Here is a 21,366-nt window from a genome sequence, read left to right as displayed (position 1 = left end):
CGACCAAGGTATTGTTTACAACACTGTCTGTTATAGTGTATTAATTATTACTTATGGTGCTTGGGTTGAACTCATATTATTAAGGCTGTCTAAGAAATTGAAGGGTATTACCAGGCCAACCTTAGAAGATAAAATTGTTTAGACATGGACATCCGTGTTGGAAAGAATTTCTATTTTTCATAAAGTAATTTTAGGGTCTTGAATGAAATAAACCATTACCAATAGATTAATCCATGGGGTTTTTATTTACTTCCAAAGACGGTAGAGTCCCCACCGCCCGGCAAGCCAGTCCCAAAGGGCAGAGAGGGCGCTCTCGCGGCTCGGGAGAGGGAGGTGGGGGACGAGGCTGGTGCCACCACCGGGGGGAGGCGACCGCCGTGCAGATGAGCAGTCCACAGGGTGACGCTTCAGAGGCTGAGCACAGGTGGACACCACTGGGGGTGGACACAGGGGTGGGCACAGGGGACATCACTGGGGGTGGACACAGGGGTGGGCACAGGTGGACATCACTGGGGTGGACACAGGTGGACACCACTGGGGGTGGACACGGGTGGACACAGGTGGTGGACATCACTGGGGAAGGACACAGGGGTGGACACAGGTGGACATCACTGGGGATGGACACAGGTGGTGGACATCACTGGGGATGGACACAGGGGCGGACACAGGTGGACATCACTGGGGGTGGACACAGGCGGACATCACTGGTGGTGGACACAGGGGTGGACACAGGTGGACACCACTGGGGGTGGACACGGGTGGACACAGGTGGTGGACACAGGTGGACATCACTGGGGGTGGACACAGGAGGACATCACTGGGGTGGACACAGGTGGGCATCACTGGGGGTGGACACAGGGGTGGGCACAGGTGGTGGACATCACTGGGGGTGGACACAGGTGGATATCACTGGAGGTGGACACGGGTGGGCACAGGTGGATATAACTGGGGGTGGACGCATGGGTGGACACAGGTGGTGGACATCACTGGGAGTGGACACAAGGGTGAACAGAGGTGAACATCACTGGGGGTTCCCCAGGCCAACCTGTGGCCCAGGCCCTTTACTATGGGGTGGGCTGGATGGAGTCGTATCCTGTGCCCACAGTACTGGATTTTTAAATAATTAAACAAAACCCAGCTGTGTCTTCCTAATAGTTTTTCTAACTTGTGTGAATACATTGCCGGGTGTTTATTAATGCTCTTGAATGGGGAACAGGCAAGAGTCAGGCCGGTGGCACTTGATGGAAGGACATGTAACCTGTGGCCATGTCCCCTCGAGTAGGCCCAGAAAGCCAGGACCGATGAGGCGGTGCATGGACTCCAGCTGGTGGCCGGCCCATCCTCTCTCCAGGTACCCCTGGGAGTCAGCATGGGCCACACAGCAGAAGCCCAGTTCTCGCCCCGACCCCTCGGATCAGCTGGGGGCTGGATTTCTGCCCTCAGTTTCTTTGATTTTTAAAAGTTATTCTAGGCTGGGCATGGTGGCTCACACCTGTAATCCCAGCATTTTAGGAGGCAGAGGCAGGAGAATTGCTTGAGCCTAGGAGTTCGAGACCAGCTTGGCCATCAAAGAGAGACCTCATCTCACAAAAAAAAAAAAAAAAAGAAAGAAAGAAAAAAGAAAAATTAACTGAGTGTGGTGGCGTGTGCCTGTAGTCCCAGCTACTCAAGAAGCTGAGGCATAAGGATCACTTGAACCCAGGAGGTCGAAGCTGCGGCAAGCTGTGATCATACCACTGCACTCTAGCCTGGGTGACAGGGTGAGACCCCAACTCAAAAAATAAAAAAAGCTATTCTCTCACCGAGTTACAGTATTTCTGTAATTCTCACAGAACTTGAGGGATTTTTCTCCATTTTTTTCCCATGGGGAAAATAAAAGGAAGTTCAGGGAATTAAAGACTAAACAGAACGTGTTTCGAAGGTATCGTGTTTCCAGATGTGTATTCTGTGCCTCTCCCTTTTGCACTGGCTCCAGGCACAATCTTAACTTAATGGGCAAATAACACTAAGAAATACGACTCTCGTCTCCTCCCAGCTGAAGTCCAGGCTAAAACGGAGTGCTGGCAGGGACCCAGGTGGCTGTTTGGGTGAGAAGGCCTTGGCGTAGGTGGGACCTTGGCCGCTCTGGGCTGAGTCCCTGGCAGGCCATCTGAGTGTGGCTGGGGCCCTCCTCGGTGCTCCTGAATGGCCAGAGTTGTATTGTGCTGCAAGGTGCTTTCTGGAGGTGTGCGTGGTGGTGGCTGGACACACAGACCCCTCTTGTTTCTTTGCTTTGTTTCTGAGTCGGGGTCTCACTCTGTCACCTAAGCTGGAGTACAGTGGCATGATCACACGTAACCTCCTGGGCTCAGGTGATCCTTCCGCCTCAGCCTCCCGAGTAGCTGGGACTACAGGTGCGCACCACCTCACCCAGCTAATTTATTTAGTTTCTGTAGAGACGAGGTCTTGCTATGTTGCCCAGGCTGGTCTCGAACTCCTGGGCTTAAACGGTCCTCTTGCCTTGGCCTCTCAAAAAGTAATAAAAAGATTACAGGCGTGAGCCACTGTATCCAGCTAGTTTTCTTTTATTTTTTGTAGAGACGAGGTCTCACTATATTGCCCAGGCTGGACCCCTCTTGTTTTATAGAAGTAGCAGCTCCCTGGGTTTAGGAGCCTTGAAAGAGGTCTTTGGGCAAAGCCACCAGGAAAGAAGGGGCCTGCATGTGCACGGGGGCAGCGAATCAGTGACTACAGGAGCTGTGACTACAGCTGCTGACACAGTGGAGGTGGGCCGGGAGACCGTCATGGACATAAGGGACTGTCGCCTCTGCCTGTGCATCTTCCCTGTCTCCTCCCCCCCCCCCTTCCAGGAAATCCCCCAGCTCCTCAAAGGCTGTTGTTGACTGAGCATGCAGGAAGCCTTTCCTTTGATAGGCCCAGCAGTTGAAGAAATACGTTGAAAAGAATGAGCAGCACCAAAAGACAAAAAGGGCCGGGCGCCCGTGGCTCATGCCTATAATCCCAGCACTTTGGGAGGCCGAGGTGAGAGGATTGCCTGAGCCCACAGGTTCGAGACTAGCCTGGGCAACTTGGTGAGACTTCATCCCTACAATACATCAAAAAATTAACTGGGTGTGGTGGTGCATACCTGTAGTTCCAGCTACTTGGAAGGCTGAGGTGGAAGGATCACCTGAGCCCAGGAGGTCGAGGCTGCAGTGGCCAGGAGCATGCCACTGAACTCCAGTCTGGATGATAGAGTGAGACTCCAACTCAAAAAAAAAAAAGAAAAGGAGTGTAGTTATTTATTTATTTATTATTTTTTGAGTCAGAGTCTCACTCTGTCGCCCAGACTGGAGTGCAGTGGCTGCTCCCGGCCACCGCAGCCTCGACCTGCTGGCCTCCAGTGATCCTTCCGCCTCAGCCTTCCGAGTAGCCGAAATTATAGGCTCGCACTACCACGCCTGGCTGATTTTTTGATTTATTGTAGAGATGAGGTCTCGCTGCCCAGGCGGGTCTCGAACCCGCGGGCTCAGGCAATCCACTCACCTCAGTCTCCCAAAGGCGCGGGATTACAGGCTGAGCCACCGAGCCCGGCTGAGTGCAGTCACTTAAAAAGCAACATGGAAGGGTCTGGTCTAGATGGGTTGAGTCTCACGTTTACAATCAGCAAAGCCCTGTTTTCTCAATGTTTTTGATCCCGGCGTTCTGCTTGTAGATTCTGCCTGCCCCTCGTCCCACCCTTGGAGACTCACTGTGGAGGTTTGGGAAGGAGAAAGCCAACTAATCGCAAGCACTCACTGGCTCCATGCCAGGAAAGCAGAGTCCCTCAGAGTTTTTGTTGACCCGGGTGCCCACCTAAAACTGGAACTCGTCTTCTTTGTCCATTTCGGCTGTGGGCACCTGGCGTTCCATGGGGATCGGACTCTGAAACTTCACTAAAGGGAAATGAAGTGACAGACATGCTAGAAATGCTGGAGGGTTTGGTATTTGGGGTGTGGGCTGGGAGTCGGACATTCTGCTGTGATCTCATCTCTGCGTTAGGAGCTGCCTCCCAACCCCTCACTTTCCTCTTCTGCAACATGGGCACAATTACAGTATCCGCCTTGCAAGATCATCGTGTGTTCAGTAACTGGGCCAACACCCGACACACATACATTAGGCGCCTAAGAATTGCCAGCTATTGTTAGTTTCCTTATCTGTGGGTATAAACATTTCAAACATTCTTCCAGCACTATACTTCTTGTGACTGCTGTGAAATAACAGACTGTCATTTGAAGGGGGTGGACATGTCCTAGCAACATTGTCATCACAGCCAGGTTGGCTCACCCTCTTCCGATGGGATTCCAGCCTGTGTGTGCCGTGGCCCTGGCCGGGGGTGACACGCTTTGGTGGGTGGGGAGGGCGGTCCACCCCCGCCGGTGTGCTGCCCTGCACCCCATAAACATCGGCCAGGCGCTGACCACTCCCCTCCTATCCCTGCCACGAGCCATGGAAACGCATCTCCTTCTTTTCTTTTTTTTTGAGTTGGAGTCTCACTCTGTCGACCAGACTGGAGTGCAGTGGCCACTCCCGGCCACCGCGGTGTCGACTTGCTGGGCTCTGGCAATCCTTCTCCCTCAGCCTTCCGAGCAGCTGGAACTACAGGTGCGTGCTACCACGCCCGGCTAATTTTTGATTTATTGTGGAGATGAGGTCTCGCCAAGTTGCCCAGGAGGGTGTCGAACCCGCGGGCTCAGGCAATCCACTCACCTCAGCCTCCCAAAGGCGCGGGATTACAGGCTGAGCCACCGAGCCCGGCTCTTTCTTTTCAAGGAGGTGCGTTTATGGGGCACACGGATGGCCCCAGATCCTGGCCTAATCTGGTCCTCACAGTGACCCATGTGACTAGGTGTTTTATCATTTAATTATATGTTCGATTCAAGAGCACAAGTACAGGGTTGTTTCATGGGTATATTTCGTGATGGGGAGGCTTGGGCTTGTATTGAGCTTGTCATCCAAATAGTGATCATGGTGCCCCGTAGGTCATGTTTCAACCCTTATTTCCCCCCCTTTCTCTCCTCTGTCGAGGTCCCCAGTGCCTGTTGTTTCCATTTTTATGTCTCTGTGTACCAGTATTCAGCTCCCACTTTTTTTTTCTTTTGCGGAGTCGGGGGTCTCACTCTGTTGCCCAGGCTGAAGTTAGTGGCACGTTCCCAGACACCACAACCTCGACCTGCTGGGCTCAGGTGATCCTTCTGCCTTAGCCTTCTGTGTAGCTGGAACTATAGGCACACGCCACCATGCCCGGTTAATTTTATTTATTTATTTATTTATTTATTGTAGAGGTGAGGTTAATTTTATTTATTTATCTATTGATTGATTGATTGATTGTAGAGGTGAGGTGTTGCCAAGGTGCCCAGGCTGGTCTCGAACCACTAGACTCAGGCAATCCTCTTGCCTCCACCTCCCAAAGTGCTGGGATTATAGGAGTGAGCCACCACACCCAGTCTAGCTCTCACCTCTTAGTGAGAACATGCGGTATTTAGTTTTCTGTGTCTGCGTTAGTTCACTTAGATGAGTGGCCTCCAGCTGCACCCGTGTTGCTGTAAAGGACAGAATTTTGTTCTTTTTTATGGTTGTGCAGTATTTTGTGGTGTATATATGCCACATTTTCTTTATCCAACCCACTGTTGATGGCCACTTAGGTTGTTTCCATGTCTTTTACTGTTGTGAATGGTATCGGTAGATGTTTCTTTTCTTTTCCCTTTTTTCCTTCCTTCCTTCCTTCCTTTTTTTTTTTTGAGTTGGAGTCTTACTCTGTTGCCCAGGCTGAAGTGCAATGGCACCCTCATGGCTACTGTAGCCTTGACCTGCTGGGCTCAGGCAATCCTTCTACCTTAGTCTTCTACATAAGCGGAAACACAGGTACGTGCCACCATGCCTGGGTAATTTTTTGATTTATTATAAAGATAAGGTCTTGCCAAGTTGTCCAGGCTGGTCTTCAACCCCTGAGCTCCGACAGTCCACTCACCTCCACACCCAAAGTGCTGGGATTACAGCTACCACAGCCACAGCTAGATGCTTCTTTGTTTATTTTATTTATTTTTTTGTGTTGGAATCTCACTCTGTCATCCAGGCTAGAGTGCAATGGCACACTCATGGCTCATCACAGCCTCATCCTCCTGGGCTTGGATAATCCTTCTGCCTCAGCCTCCTGTGTAGCTGGGACTATAGGAACATGCTAATTTTTGTAGAGACGGGGTCTTGCTATGTTGCCCAGGCTGTTCTCAAACTCCTGGGCTCAGATGATCCCTGCATCGGCTTCCCAAAGTTCTGGGATTACAGGTGTGAGCCCAGCCTTCTTTGTTTACTTTCTGAAGGAGGAAATGCCTAAAGTCACAGAACAGACCAAGGATGGACCAGGATCTAACCTGCTCTATCTGGTTCCTTTGGGTGACATCGCCCATGGGCACATACTTCCTTAGGGTCCCTGGTCCTACCGCCCCACCCTACCCTGATACACTACCAGGGTGGTCATGTTCTCTGGGCTCTACCGAGCATGGGTTGTCTGAGTAGACAGACGCAGTGTACACCTTTGCTTATATTAGAGGACACTTTCAAAATGTAAGCAGCCAGGCATGGTGGCTCATACCTGGAATCCCAGCACTTTGGGAGGCTGAAGTGAGAGGTAACAATTCAGGATTAGGTATACAAATGGTAAAGTCTGGGCCTCTCTTTGGTCCCCACTTCACCTGATTTGCGATAAGGTACTCTTACTGATATTATGTGTACCCCCGACACACGCCAGAAGTTTCCAGCTACTGCCAATCCCTTTCTTATAGTATTACGGTAAATGTTCAGGATCCGTTTATGAGTGAGAACATGTGGTACTCAGCTCTTTGCTTCTGTGATAGATCACTGAGCATGATAGACTCTAAATCCATCCAAGTTGCTGTGAGTCCATGATTTTGTCCTTCTTTATGGCTGCATAATATTCCATCATGTATATGTACCACATTTTAAAAATCCAGTCCAGCTTCAATGGGCAGTGTGGTTGGTTCCACAGTACTGCAATAAACATGCATGCGCAGGTATCTTTTTTGTAGAATGATTGGAGTTCCTCGGGGTATATTCTTAGTGGGGGGATTGTGGGGTCATATGGAAGGTCAATTGATCACCTCTCTTAAAAATAATTTTTTTCAGCCAGGCTCGGTGGCTCAGCCTGGAATCCTGCACCTTTGGGAGGCTGAGGTGAGTGGATTGTCTGAGCCACGCCTGGGCAGCGAGACCTCATCTCTACAATAAATCAAAAAATCAGCTGGGCATGGTAGCGCATGCCTGTAATTCCGGCTACTTGGAAGGCTGAGGTGGAAGGACCGCCGGAGCCCAGCGGGTCGAGGCTGCGGTGGCCGGGAGCGGACACTGCACTCCAGTCTGGGTGACGGAGTGAGACTCCAACTCAAAAAAAAAAAAAAATTGTTTTTCTCATAAAAGCAATACAGGTGTATCATGGGAAATTATAACATTCAGAAAAGGCAAAAGAATAAAAATAAATTAGAAGGCCAGGCATGGTGGCTCACACCTATAATATCAGCATTTTGAGAGGTGAAGGAGGGAGGATTGCTTGAACCCAGGAGTTTGAGACCAGCTTATGCAACATAGCAAGACTTCGTCTCTACAAAAAAAAAAAAAAATTAGCCAGGCGTGCTGGTGAACGCCTGTTGTCCCAGCTACTCAGGAGGCTGAGGCAGAATGATCGTCTGAGCCCAGGATGTCAAGGCTGTGGTGAAACGTGATTGTGCCACTGCACTCCAGCATGGGCGAGAGGGTAAGACCCTGACTGAAACAAACAAACAGACAGACAAACAGACCTGCTGTTCATTTTCTGGAGTGTATCCTCCTAATTCTTTTTTTTTCGAGACATGCTTTGTCACCCAGGCTGAAGTACAGTGACACAATCGAAGCTCACCGTAGCCTTGAACTCCTGGCTCAGGCAATCCTCCTGCCTCAGCCTTCCAAGTAGCTGGGACCACAGCAGATACCACTACACCTGACTCATTTTTTATTATTTGTAGGGACAAGGTCTCTCTATGTTGCCCAGGCAGATTTCAAACTCCTGGCCTCAAGCGATCCCCACACCTCGGCCTTCTGAAGTGCTGGGATTACAGGTGTAAGCCATTGCACCCTGCTAGAAAGACTTAATAATTAACCTTTTCCCACCATGTGTGGATGCTGGAGGGACACGTTTTTTAAATGCCCAGTTTGTGAGGCATCGAACAGAGCAGAAAAAGGAAGTGACGTGATCCCCCTTTCAAGGTACAAATATAATTGAAGCATTCTTTCCTGCTTTTCTTGCTTTGAAAGTCTTTTCTTTTTTAAGTTTTTAATTTATTAAGCCGGTCGTGAAAAATCCAAACAATGGCCACAGATACCGTCACTGCATCATCTTTAGTTCTTTACCTATGATCCAATCTCCAGCTCACTTTTTGCCAGCACCAACACTGGCTTTTGCAGTCCCCCTGACTTTCTTCATTCTGTTCTTGTGTTCCTCTTGCTGCTTCCTTGAGGTCTTTTTCTTCTCGTACAGGCCATGTTTGGCAAATCCATGTTTGTGTTCATTTTTCTTTGGATAATCCAAAGAATCATAAACCGTGCCAAAGCCAGTTGTCTTGCCACCACCAAAATGAGTTCTGAATCCAAATACAAAGATGACATCTGGTGTTGTCTTGTACATTTTGGCTAGTTTTTCCCGAATTTCTGTCTTAGGTACTGTTGCCTTCCCGGGGTGAAGGACATCGATGACCATTCTTTTCTGTGGAAGCAGACTGTTGGTCATGAATTTCCTGGTCTGAATAGTTACTGTGTCATTCATGATGGCTGTCCATCCTCAGGCAGTCAGGGGGGAAAAGAGACGAAAGTCTTTTCTTCGTAGGTCCTTGGATATCTCTTCTAACCAAATAGCTCTTTGGAGAAAATATCGTATGATTAAAAACAATGGCGCCTTTAGTGTTTTAGACATTTTAGGAGGAAGTTTCTTTTTGGCTTGTTTGGGGTTTTTGGTTTGTTTTTGAGTCGGAGTCTCACTCTTGTCACCCAGGCTGGAGTGCAGTGGCGTGTTCATGGCCACCGCAGCCTCCGCCTGCTGGGCTTAGGCGATCCTTCTGCCTCAGCCTTCCAATTAGCTGGAACTACAGGCACACACCATTTTTGCCTGGCTAGTTTTTTGTGATTTATTGTAGAGATGAGGTCTCACCATGTTGCCCAGGCTGGTCTCGAACTGCTGGGCTCAGGTAATCCCCTCGCCTCGGCCTCCCAAAGCACTGGGATTGCCGGCTGAGCCACCGTGCCTGGCCAGGAGGAAGTTTCTAAGCCTTAGTTTTCTACTCTGTGAAATGGGATAATAATAATATGCACTTCAATAAGGTTGTTGTGGGCATTAAATGAGGTAATGTATGTAAAGGGCTTCCTGGCACACAGTAAACACTCAATGAATATTAGATGCTATTTTCTGTAAATACTGCATAAGAAAATAAGCAACTGCTTTGGGTTGACAGCACGATTATGATACATGGTGAGAAATGTTAATTTTTGTTTTTTGCTTTTGCCTAGTATAGCATTTAAGAAACATTGGTCGAATGAATGGTGCCATGGAAGATACTGTGACTTTTGGACCTTGGTTAAGATGCCTTGTCCATGAGAAATCAATAGTGTGGTCTTTCTACATAGCATGTGCTCTTAAAAATCTGTCCCATATGTCTGGAAGGGTTAGGGCGCCTTGTTTTCTTTTCTTTTCTTTTTTTTCTTTTTTTGAGTTGGAGTCTCACTCTGTCACCCAGACTAGAGTGCAGTGGCATGCTCCCGGCCACTGCAACCTTGCTGGCCTCCAGCAATCTTTCAGCCTCACCCTTCCAAGTAGCTGGAACCACAGGCGTATGCCACCATGCCTGGCCTATTTTTTGATTTATTGTAGAGACAAGGTCTTGACAAGTTGCCCAGGCTGGTCCCACCGTGTTTTCTTAGTAGTTTTGTTTCTATAGTCAAGCAGGCACAGGAAGTTTGTATGCAGAAAGTTGTATATATACACGCAGAGACAAAAGTCTGTTTTCACGGACTTATTCATCGGATGAGACTGTGGCCACAACTATTAGTAACGATTCAGCCAGGTCCCCACATGTTGTGGATTTTGTCGTTGTCGCCAAACATTTGAATCAGCACAACATTGTGATAGCAGCAAGATCGTGCCTTGTGACATACTCCAGGGCTTTGCATCTTCAGCTTACTGAGAGTGGGGGCCAACCTTTGCCTTGGGACGCCACTCCAGGTGGGCAGGTATTTGGTAGCTTGGCACACGTTGGACACCTGAGCACCCACACGAATACGTAACACCTTGGCCCAGACCCTGTTGCCTTCAGCTTGCGAGTGTGACTGCACGATCACTGCCTTCCTGGTTCCACCCGTGTGTGTGTCGTACGTCCTTTCCGATCTCCGAAGCTTTTCAAGGGACGGTTTTCTCCTCTGCAAAATGGCAGGCGTGGAAGAGAAGGCTCAAAGCTCTTTGTGTTTCAGCCCGGGGAAGTAGAAAGACCAGGCCTGGAACGGACTCTAGCTCTTGTCAGCCTGGGATTCCGAGACTCAGTTACCTTCCCTGGAGAATGGGGAGAATAATTGTGGTTATTATGAGGGTCGAAGGCAAGTGGTTTGGAAGTGGGGTTGGATTGGGCAGTGGGAGGGATTCTGGGATTCCCTCTCAAGCCAGACATAGAACAGTGTAATGCAACAGTGGAACATAGCAATGGAATAATGAAACAACAATGAAACAGTTTGACAGCGCGATGCAACAGTGGAAGTAGCAATGAAATAATGTAACAACAACATAACAGTTTAGCAGTGTGATGCAACAGTGCAACAGTGGAACATAGCAATGTAATAATGTAACAATAATGTAACAGTTATACAGTATGATGCAACAGTATAGCAGTACAACAGTGACACAACAGTGTGACAATACAATGCCACAGTGTGACAGTGTAGCATGACACTGTAGTAGTGTCATGCAACCATGTAACAGTGTAAGACAACAGTGTACCGCCATAATGTAACAGTGTAATGGTGTCATACAATTCTGTAACAGTGTCACACAATAGTATAATAGTGTAACAGTGCCAAGTGACCCTCAACTAGGACGGAGCTAAAGGTCAATAAGAGGCCAGCACTTCAATAATGTTTTTTTGTCTTTTTGTGACTAGGAAATTCTGATCTGCACCCTGGTTTGGCCCACCATTGCTGGAGAAATCTCATGGGATGTATCTTTCGTGACTTTGAACTTCTTGGTGCCAGGACTGGTCATTGTGATCAGTTACTCCAAAATTTTACAGGTATGTTTGCTTCCAATGCTGCAGTTGATCGCCCCCTAGATTGGGGTATCACCAGTGGAATTTTAGAATTGGGGGTTGGGAGATACCTAAGAGTTCACATCAGCACAATCTGGATTCACTTCCCAGGTCTACCCTCTGCGATACTGAGGAATGAGAGTTTTTTTTTAAAGTTATGACTTTGTGACTCTTATTTTTATTTTTATTGTTTTTACTCATTACTAAAGTAATACAAGTTCATTATAAAAAAATTTAAATGAAAACAGACACAGAAGTGTTAATACAGAAAATACCCCCATTCTTAACGACTCAGGGTGTATTTTTTTCACATTATTTTTCTTATATATTTACTTATATATCATGCATACTGTGTGTATATTTGATGAACCATAAGAAATTGCAGGTGAAAATGGTCAAAAGGCTGTTTGGCCAGGTGCAGTGGCTCACACCTGTAATCCTAGCACTTTGGGAGGCAGAGGTGAGAGGATTGCCTGAGGCTAGGGGTTCGAAACCAGCCTGAGTAACTTGGCGAGACTGCATCTCTACAATAAATAAATAAATAAATTAGCCAGACGTGGTGGCACACACCTGTCATTCCAGCAACTTGGAAGGCTGAGGTAGAAGGATCGCTTCAGCCCAGCAGGTCGAGGCTATGGTGGCTGTGAATGTGCCACTGCACTCCAGCCTGGGCGACAGAGTGAGACTCCAAGTCAAAACAAAAGCCAGTTTGACTTGTTCAACCCAATGTTCTTTTCAGGTCTAATACTGTCTGTTCTGTCACTTCCTTCTCTCACTTAACGTGGCGTCTTAACATCTTTCCACATCATCCCTGTCTTTCTGGCTCGTTATTTCTAGTGGCTGCAGATGACATCATTTATTTTATAGGCTTTTGGGCTGTGTCCCTCGTTCCCCCACCACAAACACTGTGATGATGGAAATGTACACTTTTAAAACTTTTTATTGAAGTATCATATACATACAGAAAACACACCCAGCATATGTGTACAGTCACAGACTGAACACGCTCACAAAAGCAGTGCCCAGATCGGGAAACAGAATGTCACCAGAAGCCCTTCCTGTGACTCCCCAGATGATACCACCCACCCCTGGGGAACATTTATTTCTTTTCCTTTCTTTTTTTTTTTTTTTTTGAGTAGGAGTCTCACTCCATCACCCAGGCTGGAGGGCAGTGGTATGCTCCCGGCCAGCACAGCTTCAACCTGCCGGGCTCAGGTGATCCTTCCACTTCAGCCTTCCAAGTAGCTGGAACTACGGGCACAAGCTAGTTTTTTAATTTATTGTAGGGATGCAGTCTTTCCAAGTTGCCCAGGCTGGTTTTGAACCCACAGACTTAGGCAATCCTCTCACCTTGGCCTCCCAAATTGCTGGGATTATAGGCGTGAGCCACCGTGCCTGGCCGAGAACATTTATTTCAAATGTGCTCTGAAACAGGAAGTGACCTCTACCTTCGAAGCAAGTATATACAGGTACATAAAAAAAAAAAAAAAAAAAAAGACGGGCCAGCCTTTGTTTCCTACTTCTTACATTTTTTTTTTAAGAGACAGGGTCTTTCTCTGTCAACCAGGCTAGGGCGCAGTGATGTAATCTTAACTCACTAGGGCAATCCTCTCGCCTCAGCCTCCTGAGTAGCTGGGACTAAAGGTGCTGTCACTACGCCCATCTAATTAAAAACAAACAAACAAACAAAAAATCTTGTAGAGACAGAGCCTTGCTATGTTGCCCAGACTGATCTCAAACTCCTGGCCTCAAGTGACCCTCCCAACTTGGCCTCCCACTGTGCTGGGATGACAAGTGTGAGCCGCTGTACCTGGTCTGTTTCCTGCTTCTTAAGCCAGCCCATGTGCATGGAAGGTGCCAGCCCAGGCCCATTCTAGGAGATTAAACACAAAGCCTTTGAGACCCTAGGAGGTTTGCAGTTTGCTGGGTCTTGGTTTTATAGCCCATTATGTTTGGCTCATCTGGCGGACAGGCATGTTGAGTGGTGCCTTGTCAGTCCTGCTCACGGTCTGGCTACTTTTATAGCCTTTCCTCTGCAATAGAGGATCTGTGACCTTCTTAGACGCTCAACGCCCAAAGCCAGACCAGCTCGACCCAGGTCTGCTGACCCTGTGCCCTGCGGGAGATGGCCCCAACTCCCAGACTCTTGTCCACCGCATGACCTGTGACCCCTAATGGGACCCCCAGCCTGGGGCTTGTTCAAGGGCAGGAGACAGATTGGGGCCAGTTAAGGTCTGGAAAATGCTTGCAGTGGGACCCTGGCCTAGGTTAAGGCCATGAACGTGTTAGCTCTTATCTTTAAGTTAGAAGGACAGACGAGAGGAAGAAAGCAAGAGAAATGTAGAATTAATTTTTTTTTGTTTTTTGAGTTGGGGTCTCACTCTGGCACCCAGGCTGGAGTGCAGTGGCACGCTCACAGCCACTGCAGCCCCGACCTCCTGGGCTCAGGTGAACCCCCTCAGCCGTCAAGTAGCTGGGACTACAGGCGTGCACCACCACACCCGGTTAAATTTTTGAATTTTTGTAGAGATGAGGTCTTGCTGTGTTCTCCCAGGCTGACCTCAAAATTCTGGGCTCAAGCGAAACTCCAACCTCGGCCCCCCAAATTTCTGGGACCACAGGCATGAGTCCCTGAGTCCAGCACATACCGAGGCCTTGAAAACACTTTGCCAGCTGCTAAATGCTGCACCCAAGTAAGGGATAAATAAGGGGTATGAGAGAGGAGAACACAGGGACTTTGAAGACAAACACAAAGAATTGAAAGGGTCGTGTTGCTTTGAGTCTTGAGTCTACCACCTACTTGCTGTGTGGCCTTGGGCGAGCTCTATACCCTCTCTGACCTCAGTTCATCTGCAAAATGGTGATCATGGTTCCAACAGTGTTCAGCTGTTGTGAACTGCTAAGATATGCTATTGGTGGGACATACAGAGTCGGACAATTAAGTTTGCTAAGTCATCCTAGAAAAAGTGATGTACACCTCACTGCTGAACGTCACTTTGGTCACCTTTGAAGTACTCCCCTTGGGAAGCTGCACCCCGATGCCGGTGCCTAGTAGAACTGTCAAAGCAATTTTGGAACTCTTTTTCTGGAATGGCCATCAGAACCACTATTGTATTGCCCTTGATGTCCTGAATGCCATCAAAATACCTTCTTTTCAATATTTCCTTTATCTTCGGGTAGAGAAAAAAGTCATCGAGGGACAGATCAAGTGAGCCGCGAGGGCGTTCCGATACAGTTGTTTGTTTACTAGCTAAAAACTCCTGCACAGACAGTGCTGTGTGAGCTGGTGCAGTGTCGTCATGCAAGAGCTCCTTTGGGATCATTTTTTGCACACTCCTTTCTCATGTCAAAATTTTCAGTTAAGATGTTCCTGTTTCAGTTAAGATTTTCCTGTTTTGATGTTTATTTGGTCTGCTGTGTTTCTCACTGTTAGCTGATGACGCCGACGCACCATGTGATGAATTTTTGCAATGTTCTCATCAGTTCTACTCTTCACTGGCCATCCTGACCTCTCCCCACCAGTGATGCGTTCTCTTCTCTTAGAAAAACATCCAATCCATTTGCACAATGCCGTAGTCTTTACGGCATTACCCCCACACATTTGGACTGGCACGTCCCTGATTTCACGGCCACCCGAGTGTACTGACAAATGTCACGTGCGTTCGTTGCTGTCATTAAAGCTCCGACGTTCTCGTGACGGCCCACAAAAACATGCAACCACGATAATAAGCGCCACTGAGCAAGACACCGCCACACGTCGACACGAACACAGCTGTGAGACACGGATATACCGGGGTCATGAAGCCTTGCCGAGTGGTTTGTCCAGTGCTGCCAATGTAAGCGCATGGTGACAAGTTCGCGGAGCTAATGGTCGGACCCTGTAGAGTGTCAGCATGCCCGTAGCTGCCATGAACTTGTTAGGCAAGTTGCTCGTGACTTGTTAGTAGTTAGGCAAGGCGGCCATTTATACCCTTTGCTCAGAGCATGCTGGGAAAAGTGCCCCTGAGATTCTCTAGAATCAACAGCAGGCCCGGTTGAAACAAGGAACCGATGCTGGAGCAGGCTGGCCAGAAGGGGGCACCAGCCCTTTTTTTTTTGAGTCGGAGTCTCACTGTTGTCCAGGCTGAAGTGCGATGGCACACTCATGGCCACCGCAACCTTGACCTGCTGGGCTCAGGTGATCCTTCTGCCTGAGTGAGCCTTTCAAGTAGCTGGAACCACAGGCGCACGCCACCATGCCCGGCTAATTTTTTTGACTTATTGTAGGGATGAGGTCTGGCCAAGTTGCCCAGGCTGGGTTCGAACCCCTGAGCTCAGGCAGTCCTCTTGCCTCTGCTTCCCAAAGTGCTGGGATGACAGGATGAGCCAGCATCTGACTGACTGGGCGCCAGCATTGGACCTCCCTCCTGGGGGGGTCCCATTCCTGCATCCCTTAGGGGCCAGGGGGGTTCTGGTCTGACGCCTTTCTTTTTTTTTTTTTTTTTTTTGAGTTGGAGTCTCACTCTGTCACCCAGACTGGAGTGCAGCGGCCGCTCCCGGCCACCACAGCCTCGACCTGCTGGGCTCCGGCGATCCTTCCGCCTTAGCCTTCCGAGTAGCCGGAATTACAGGCGCATGCTACCATGCCCAGCTAATTTTTTGATTTATTGTAGAGATGAGGTCTCGCTGCCCAGGTGGGTCTCGAACCCACGGGCTCAGGCAATCCACTCACCTCAGCCTCCCAAAGGCGCGGGATTACAGGCTGAGCCACCGAGCCCGGCTTAAAATTTTTTAAAAAAGAAAAAGCCCACAGTCGGCCATCAGCTTTCCCCATCACAGACCCCAGGACGGCTCCTGGATGCAACAGGTGACCTGTTATGACCCGGTGTTGTGAGTTGCTCTGCATCACGGGTCAAAGATGCAATTTGCATCCTGCCACGGCCTCACACGTGCACCTGAACCCAAAGCCCTCGCCTTAAGGCCCTGGGCGAGGTGACCCAGCTGCCTCTTCGCCTCACTTTCTTGCCCTCTCTCATGTCCGCATTGACTTCGTGCTGTTTGGCACATGCCATCACGCTCCTGCCCCAGGGCCTTTGCACCTGCCAGTTCTTCTCTTCCCCAGCTTTCTGCAAGGGCCACTTTTCCACTTCCTTTAAGGTCTTTATTCCCAGGCTCTTCCCCAGGAAGACTGGCTGTCAGTCTTGTCTCTGACCTGATTTATTTCTCTCCTGACACTCACAACGCCTGCCAAATTTCATTTATGACAGTGCATTATCTTTCTCACTACCGTGCAGGCTCCGTGAGGACAGGGACTTGGTTTTGTTCACTGCTGTGTGCCCATGCCTGGAACAGAGCCTGGCTAGTTCACTGAAGTGCTCAGTAAACGCCTGTTGGCTGACCGAGGCACGGGCCTTGGGTCACACTGAACAGACTCATGGGGACTTCTCCTTTTGGACAAATCACCGTCAGAGATGGGGGTTCCAGTCCCGTCTTTATTATTGTGTGACCATCGGCAAGTCACTCTAACATGGGCCTCGGTTTCTGCCGGGGCCAAATATGCCTCCTGAATTGTTTAACACAAGGCAATGAAAACACAGACATGATCATGTTTTCAAAATCTCAAGGTTGATGCAAATATAAGACTTTAGAAACATGAAGCTGGGTGCGGTGGCACGTGCCTGTAATCCCAGCACTTTGGGAGGCCGAGATGGGAGGACTGCTTGAGCCCAGGAGTTTGAGACCCGCCTGGGCAATATGGTGAGACCCCCGTCTCTACAAAAAAATAATTTTAAAAATTTAGCGAGGCGTGGTGGTGCACACCTGTGGTCCCAGCAACTGGGGAGGCTGAGGCAGAAGGATCGCCTGAGCCCAAGGGCTTGAGGCGGCCGTGAGCCATGATCGGGCCACTGCACTCCGGCCAGGGCAGCAGAGGAGGACTCCAGGTAAAAGAAAAACAAGAGACTCCTACACCACCAGCAATACACAGTTGCCCATTTTCCAGAAGGACCCACGTCTGTCCTCACCCGGCCCCCTGTGTTTGCCAGGCTGCCTCCTTGAGAGCCGGTGGGCTGCCGCACCGGGTGGGGTGCCTGGGGGGGGCTTCCCGGTGGGCCCCCACCTCCCGCTCTGAAGACAGACCCCACTCCGAGACGCCCACTCGCTTCTTGCCCAAGCTTGGTCTCCAGGATCCCAACCCTGTAGGATCACTAGGGCACCGGTGATCAGCCGTGTCCACGGAGAAACAACCCATGAGTCGCTGGAAGCCACAGGACCCATGGCCGCACCCCACCCCCTCCCTTCCCCACCCCTTCCTGGCCAGTCCTTCTCTCACCGGCTGCGACTGCCTGGAACCCGGGGCCCCTCCCCAGCCTTGACTGGTGTCTCTTTCTCAACACCCTGGTCTTCCATACCTCTGTGCGGGGTGTCCCCCAGGGTTCCCTCGGGTGCTCCACACTGGGAAGGGGGCCGTGGTCAGAGGAGTTGGAAAAATGAGGGGGTAATCAAGGCTCGACGGGCCTCTTTGCTGCAGGACTTCTCAGAGCCTTTATTCTGCTAACATACTTTGGGACTCTCCCACCCAGGAATAGCTAGGCAGCACGGCTAAATCTAACTGCAGAACCCCCTGACCCCACAGAGCACCCCTCCTGACGGGTGTTCCGGACCTTGTCCTCCAATCCCCACCCTCCTTGCTGGTTCTGACCCGGGCAGGGGTTCAGAGCAAGCTTCCCATCCCCTCGCTCGGACCGCCACCCTTCAGGGGCGGTACCCACCCTTCCACCCCTCTGCTTCCTCTTTCCGTGTGACTCAGGCCCGCCACCCATCTTCAGTGACTTTTTCTAATCAGCAGTTTCCCAAGGGAATAGCTTCCCCGTGGCTCCTCGGTGCCTTCGGCCAGGTGGTCAGTGGGAACCGTTTGGGGCTGGGTTGACGTCATCTCCCGGCAACCGTTGCCGTGGCAAGCTGGGATGCCCGTTCCCTTGGTAACAGCACGTGTTTGCTGTCCCTCCTCCGCTGTTGGTAGACGCTAGAATGGAGGGTGGACGCTGCACGTCCACACCTGTAAGATGGCTCAGCACGTAGTAGGGGCTCGGTAAATATATGTTATTGTTATTTTTAGAGACAAGCTCTCCCTCGGTCGTCCAGGCCGGTCTCGGGCTCCTGGGCTCAAGCAATCCTCCCACCTCGGCCTCCCAAAGTGCTGGGATTACAGGCATGAGCCATCAGGCCCCACCTTCAATAAATATTTGTTGAACGAATGAGCGATCTAGGGCTTGCAGCTGGAAAACCCTCAGCCTGTCTTAGAGCTGAGAAAATCTGTTTCAGCTGAACTTTTTTGTCTGTTTGTTTATTTGAATTGGAGTCTCACTCTGTTGCCCAGGCTGGCGTGCAGTGGCACACTCATGGCCACCCCAGCCTCAACCTGATGGGTGCTGGCTATGCTTCCACCTCAGCTTTCCAAGTAGCCAGAACTACAGGCGCGCTCTACCACTCCCAGCTAATTTTTGATTTATTGTAGAGATGAGGTCTTGCCAAGTTGCCCGGGGGGCGGGTCTCGAACCTGCGGGCTCAGGCGATCCACTCGCCTCAGCCTCCCAAAGTGCTGGGATGACAGGCTGAGTCACCAAGCCCGGCCTCAGCTGGATGTTAGAGGTTAGACAGACCACAAAGGCCTTCCTCCACGCCTGGCCCTCCCGTCCCAGCACGGGGGGCCCACCTGCCGGCCGTGGAAAGAGAGCCAGGCCCTCTGGAAAGATGGAGTCTCCTGGTTGAGGATTCTCCCCAGGAGGCTGTGGATGGGCCCAGCACCCCCAAAGGCGACTTGACCCTCAGGGGCCCCGCCTGGGTCGGCGGGAATGTCTTTCACCTGCCCCTCTGTCAGCCTGGGTCTGGTGGCACGGGGTGGCAGGGGGCTGTGGGGTGGGAAAAGGTTCTCGAACGGTCTTCAGAAGCTCATGTGAAGGCCATGGTCTCAAAGAGGGGTCTCTTCCGAGGACTGGGGAAAGTTCCAGACCAAGCCTGTTGTCTCAGATGAGCAGGTCGCACACTCTAGGGAGACGGAATCACCTGGGGAGTTTAGGGACAATGTCGGTGCCTGGGTCCCTCCCAGGCCCACACAATCAGACTGTCCCAAGGCGGCCCCGGCATCTGATTTGATCGCATTCCCAGGGCTCTGTCCTCCCTCCGCAGATGTCGGGCCTCGGTGAAGAGCACTGTCCCCTCCATGTGGCGAGCACGTCTCTGTGGACCGTGAGGCCTCGAACGAGTCTCTCCCCCTCTTCGGGCTTCCATTTTTGTGCCAAACTGGGGTGCCCAAACCTACCCCAGAGGCTTTGAGGATTAGAATTCATCTTCAAAAGATAACTGATCTGGCCGGGCTCGGTGGCTCAGCCTGTAAATCCCGCGCCTTGGGAGGCTGAGGTGAGTGGATGGCCTGAGCCCGCGGGTTTGAGACCCGCCCGGGCAACTTGGCGAGACCTCATCTCTACAATCAATCAAAAATGAGCCGGGTGTGGTAGCGCGCGCCTGTAGTTCCAGCTGCTTGGAAGGCGGAGGCGGAAGGATCGCCGGAGCCCAGCAGGTCGAGGCTGCGGTGGCCGGGAGTGGCCACTGCACTCCAGTCTGGGCGACAGAGTGAGACTCCAACTCAAAAAAAAAAAAAAAAGTTAACTGATCTAACCGAGCGTTCTGCCCAATGCCAGAGACATTTGAATGCACAAGTCACTGGAAGCCATGGGACACATGACCACACCTCCCATCCCCACCCCTTCCCCACCAGGCCTGTCTCTCACCTGCTCCTGCTGCCTGGAACCCTCCCCAGGCTTGATCAGTGTCTGTTTCTTATCACCCTGGTCTTCCATGGCCCTGTGCAGGGTGTCTCCCAGAGCTCCCTCGGTAAGCCCTGACCCGTCTTGACATCTACCTGGAGACCAGGGGAGAAGCCACATCTGGTGATAAAACTGCGTCTTTCTCCTCACCCCTGCAGGTGGGGGACCGTGGAGAGCAGGAAATATAGCATCTGCCCGTGCTAAAACAAGACACAAGCACTTGGCCAGGCAAGGTGGCTCGTGCCTGTAATCCTAACACTTTGGGAGGCTGAGGCGGGAGGATTGCTTGAGCCCAAGAGTTCAAGACCAGCCTGGGCAACATAGTAAGACCACGTCTCTATCAAAAGATTAAAAGCCAGGCACGGTGGCTCACATCTGTAATCCTAGGACTTTGGGAGGCTGAGACAGGAGGATTGCTTGAGCCCAGGAGTTCAAGACCAGCCTGGGCAACCTAGTGAGATCTTGTCTCTATCAAAAAATTAAAAAATGAGCCAGGCATGGCAATGAGCGCCTGTAGTTCAAGCTACTTGGGAGGCTGAGATGCGAAGGTCACTCGAGCCTGGGAGTTTGAGGCTGTGGTGAGTTGTGATTGTGCCATGTGAGATTCTGACCCTCCCCGCCCAAAAAAAGACCCAGGCACATAAGCACTTGGCCTGGGAGTCGTCTGCTTTGTCTGTTGCTCACAGGCCCCTTCTCGAGCCGTGGGCCAGGGAGGACACCGGGAGGCTCTGTGTATGGTCCCAGCCCCCAGGGAGCTCGTGGTACGGGAGGGTCAGAGGTAAGAAGGCCACTTTGGACATCTACGACGTATGTGGCAAGTGCCACGCGTGTGTCTGAAGCAGACGCTGCAGCGTGCCATGCGGGTGGTGAGTCGGGAAGACTTCTCAGGGCTCCTGGCGTCTAAGCGTGAAGTCGCAGGCTGGGCAGAAGGGTTCCCATGGACAGAGACAGTGACGAGTGGGAAGGGGCCGGGCTCGGTGGCTCAGCCTGTCAGCCCAGCACTTTGGGAGGCTGAGGCCAGAGGATTGCCTGAGCCCGCGGGGTCGAGACCCACCAGGGCAACTTGGCCGAGACCTCGTCTCTACAATAAATCAAAAATTAGCAGGGCGTAGTAGTGCATGCCTGTAGTTCCGGCTACTCAGAAGGCTGAGGCGGAAGGATCGCCGGAGCCCAGCAGGTCGAGGCTGTGTTGGCCGGGAGCAGCCACTGCACTC

At 50.9% G+C, this 21,366-nt stretch overlaps 1 protein-coding gene and 1 pseudogene across 2 annotated transcripts in view; one reads left to right on the top strand and one right to left on the bottom strand.

Annotated features, from left to right (window-relative positions):
- Positions 1-8,437: 8,437 nt before the first annotated feature.
- Positions 8,438-8,830, bottom strand: LOC110595097 (annotated as a pseudogene). Its single transcript, XR_002481603.1, has one exon. The product of XR_002481603.1 is annotated as a 40S ribosomal protein S24 pseudogene (transcript).
- A 763-nt stretch (positions 8,831-9,593) lies between these two features.
- Positions 9,594-21,366, top strand: part of FFAR4 (free fatty acid receptor 4) — an 18,413-nt gene continuing 6,640 nt past the window's right edge. Inside the window, exons 1-2 of the mRNA XM_021709609.1 lie at positions 9,594-9,617; positions 11,205-11,333. Coding sequence (XP_021565284.1) covers positions 9,594-9,617; positions 11,205-11,333 — 153 coding nt within the window. The remainder of the gene's footprint in view (positions 9,618-11,204; positions 11,334-21,366) is intronic.

This window comes from Carlito syrichta, unplaced genomic scaffold, assembly GCF_000164805.1.
Source record: "Carlito syrichta isolate Samal-C Ts95f unplaced genomic scaffold, Tarsius_syrichta-2.0.1 Scaffold260196, whole genome shotgun sequence".
NCBI classification, from domain to species: Eukaryota; Metazoa; Chordata; class Mammalia; order Primates; family Tarsiidae; genus Carlito; species Carlito syrichta.
Note: the sequence above shows the minus strand (reverse complement) of the source record. Positions and strands in the feature narration are given on the sequence as shown.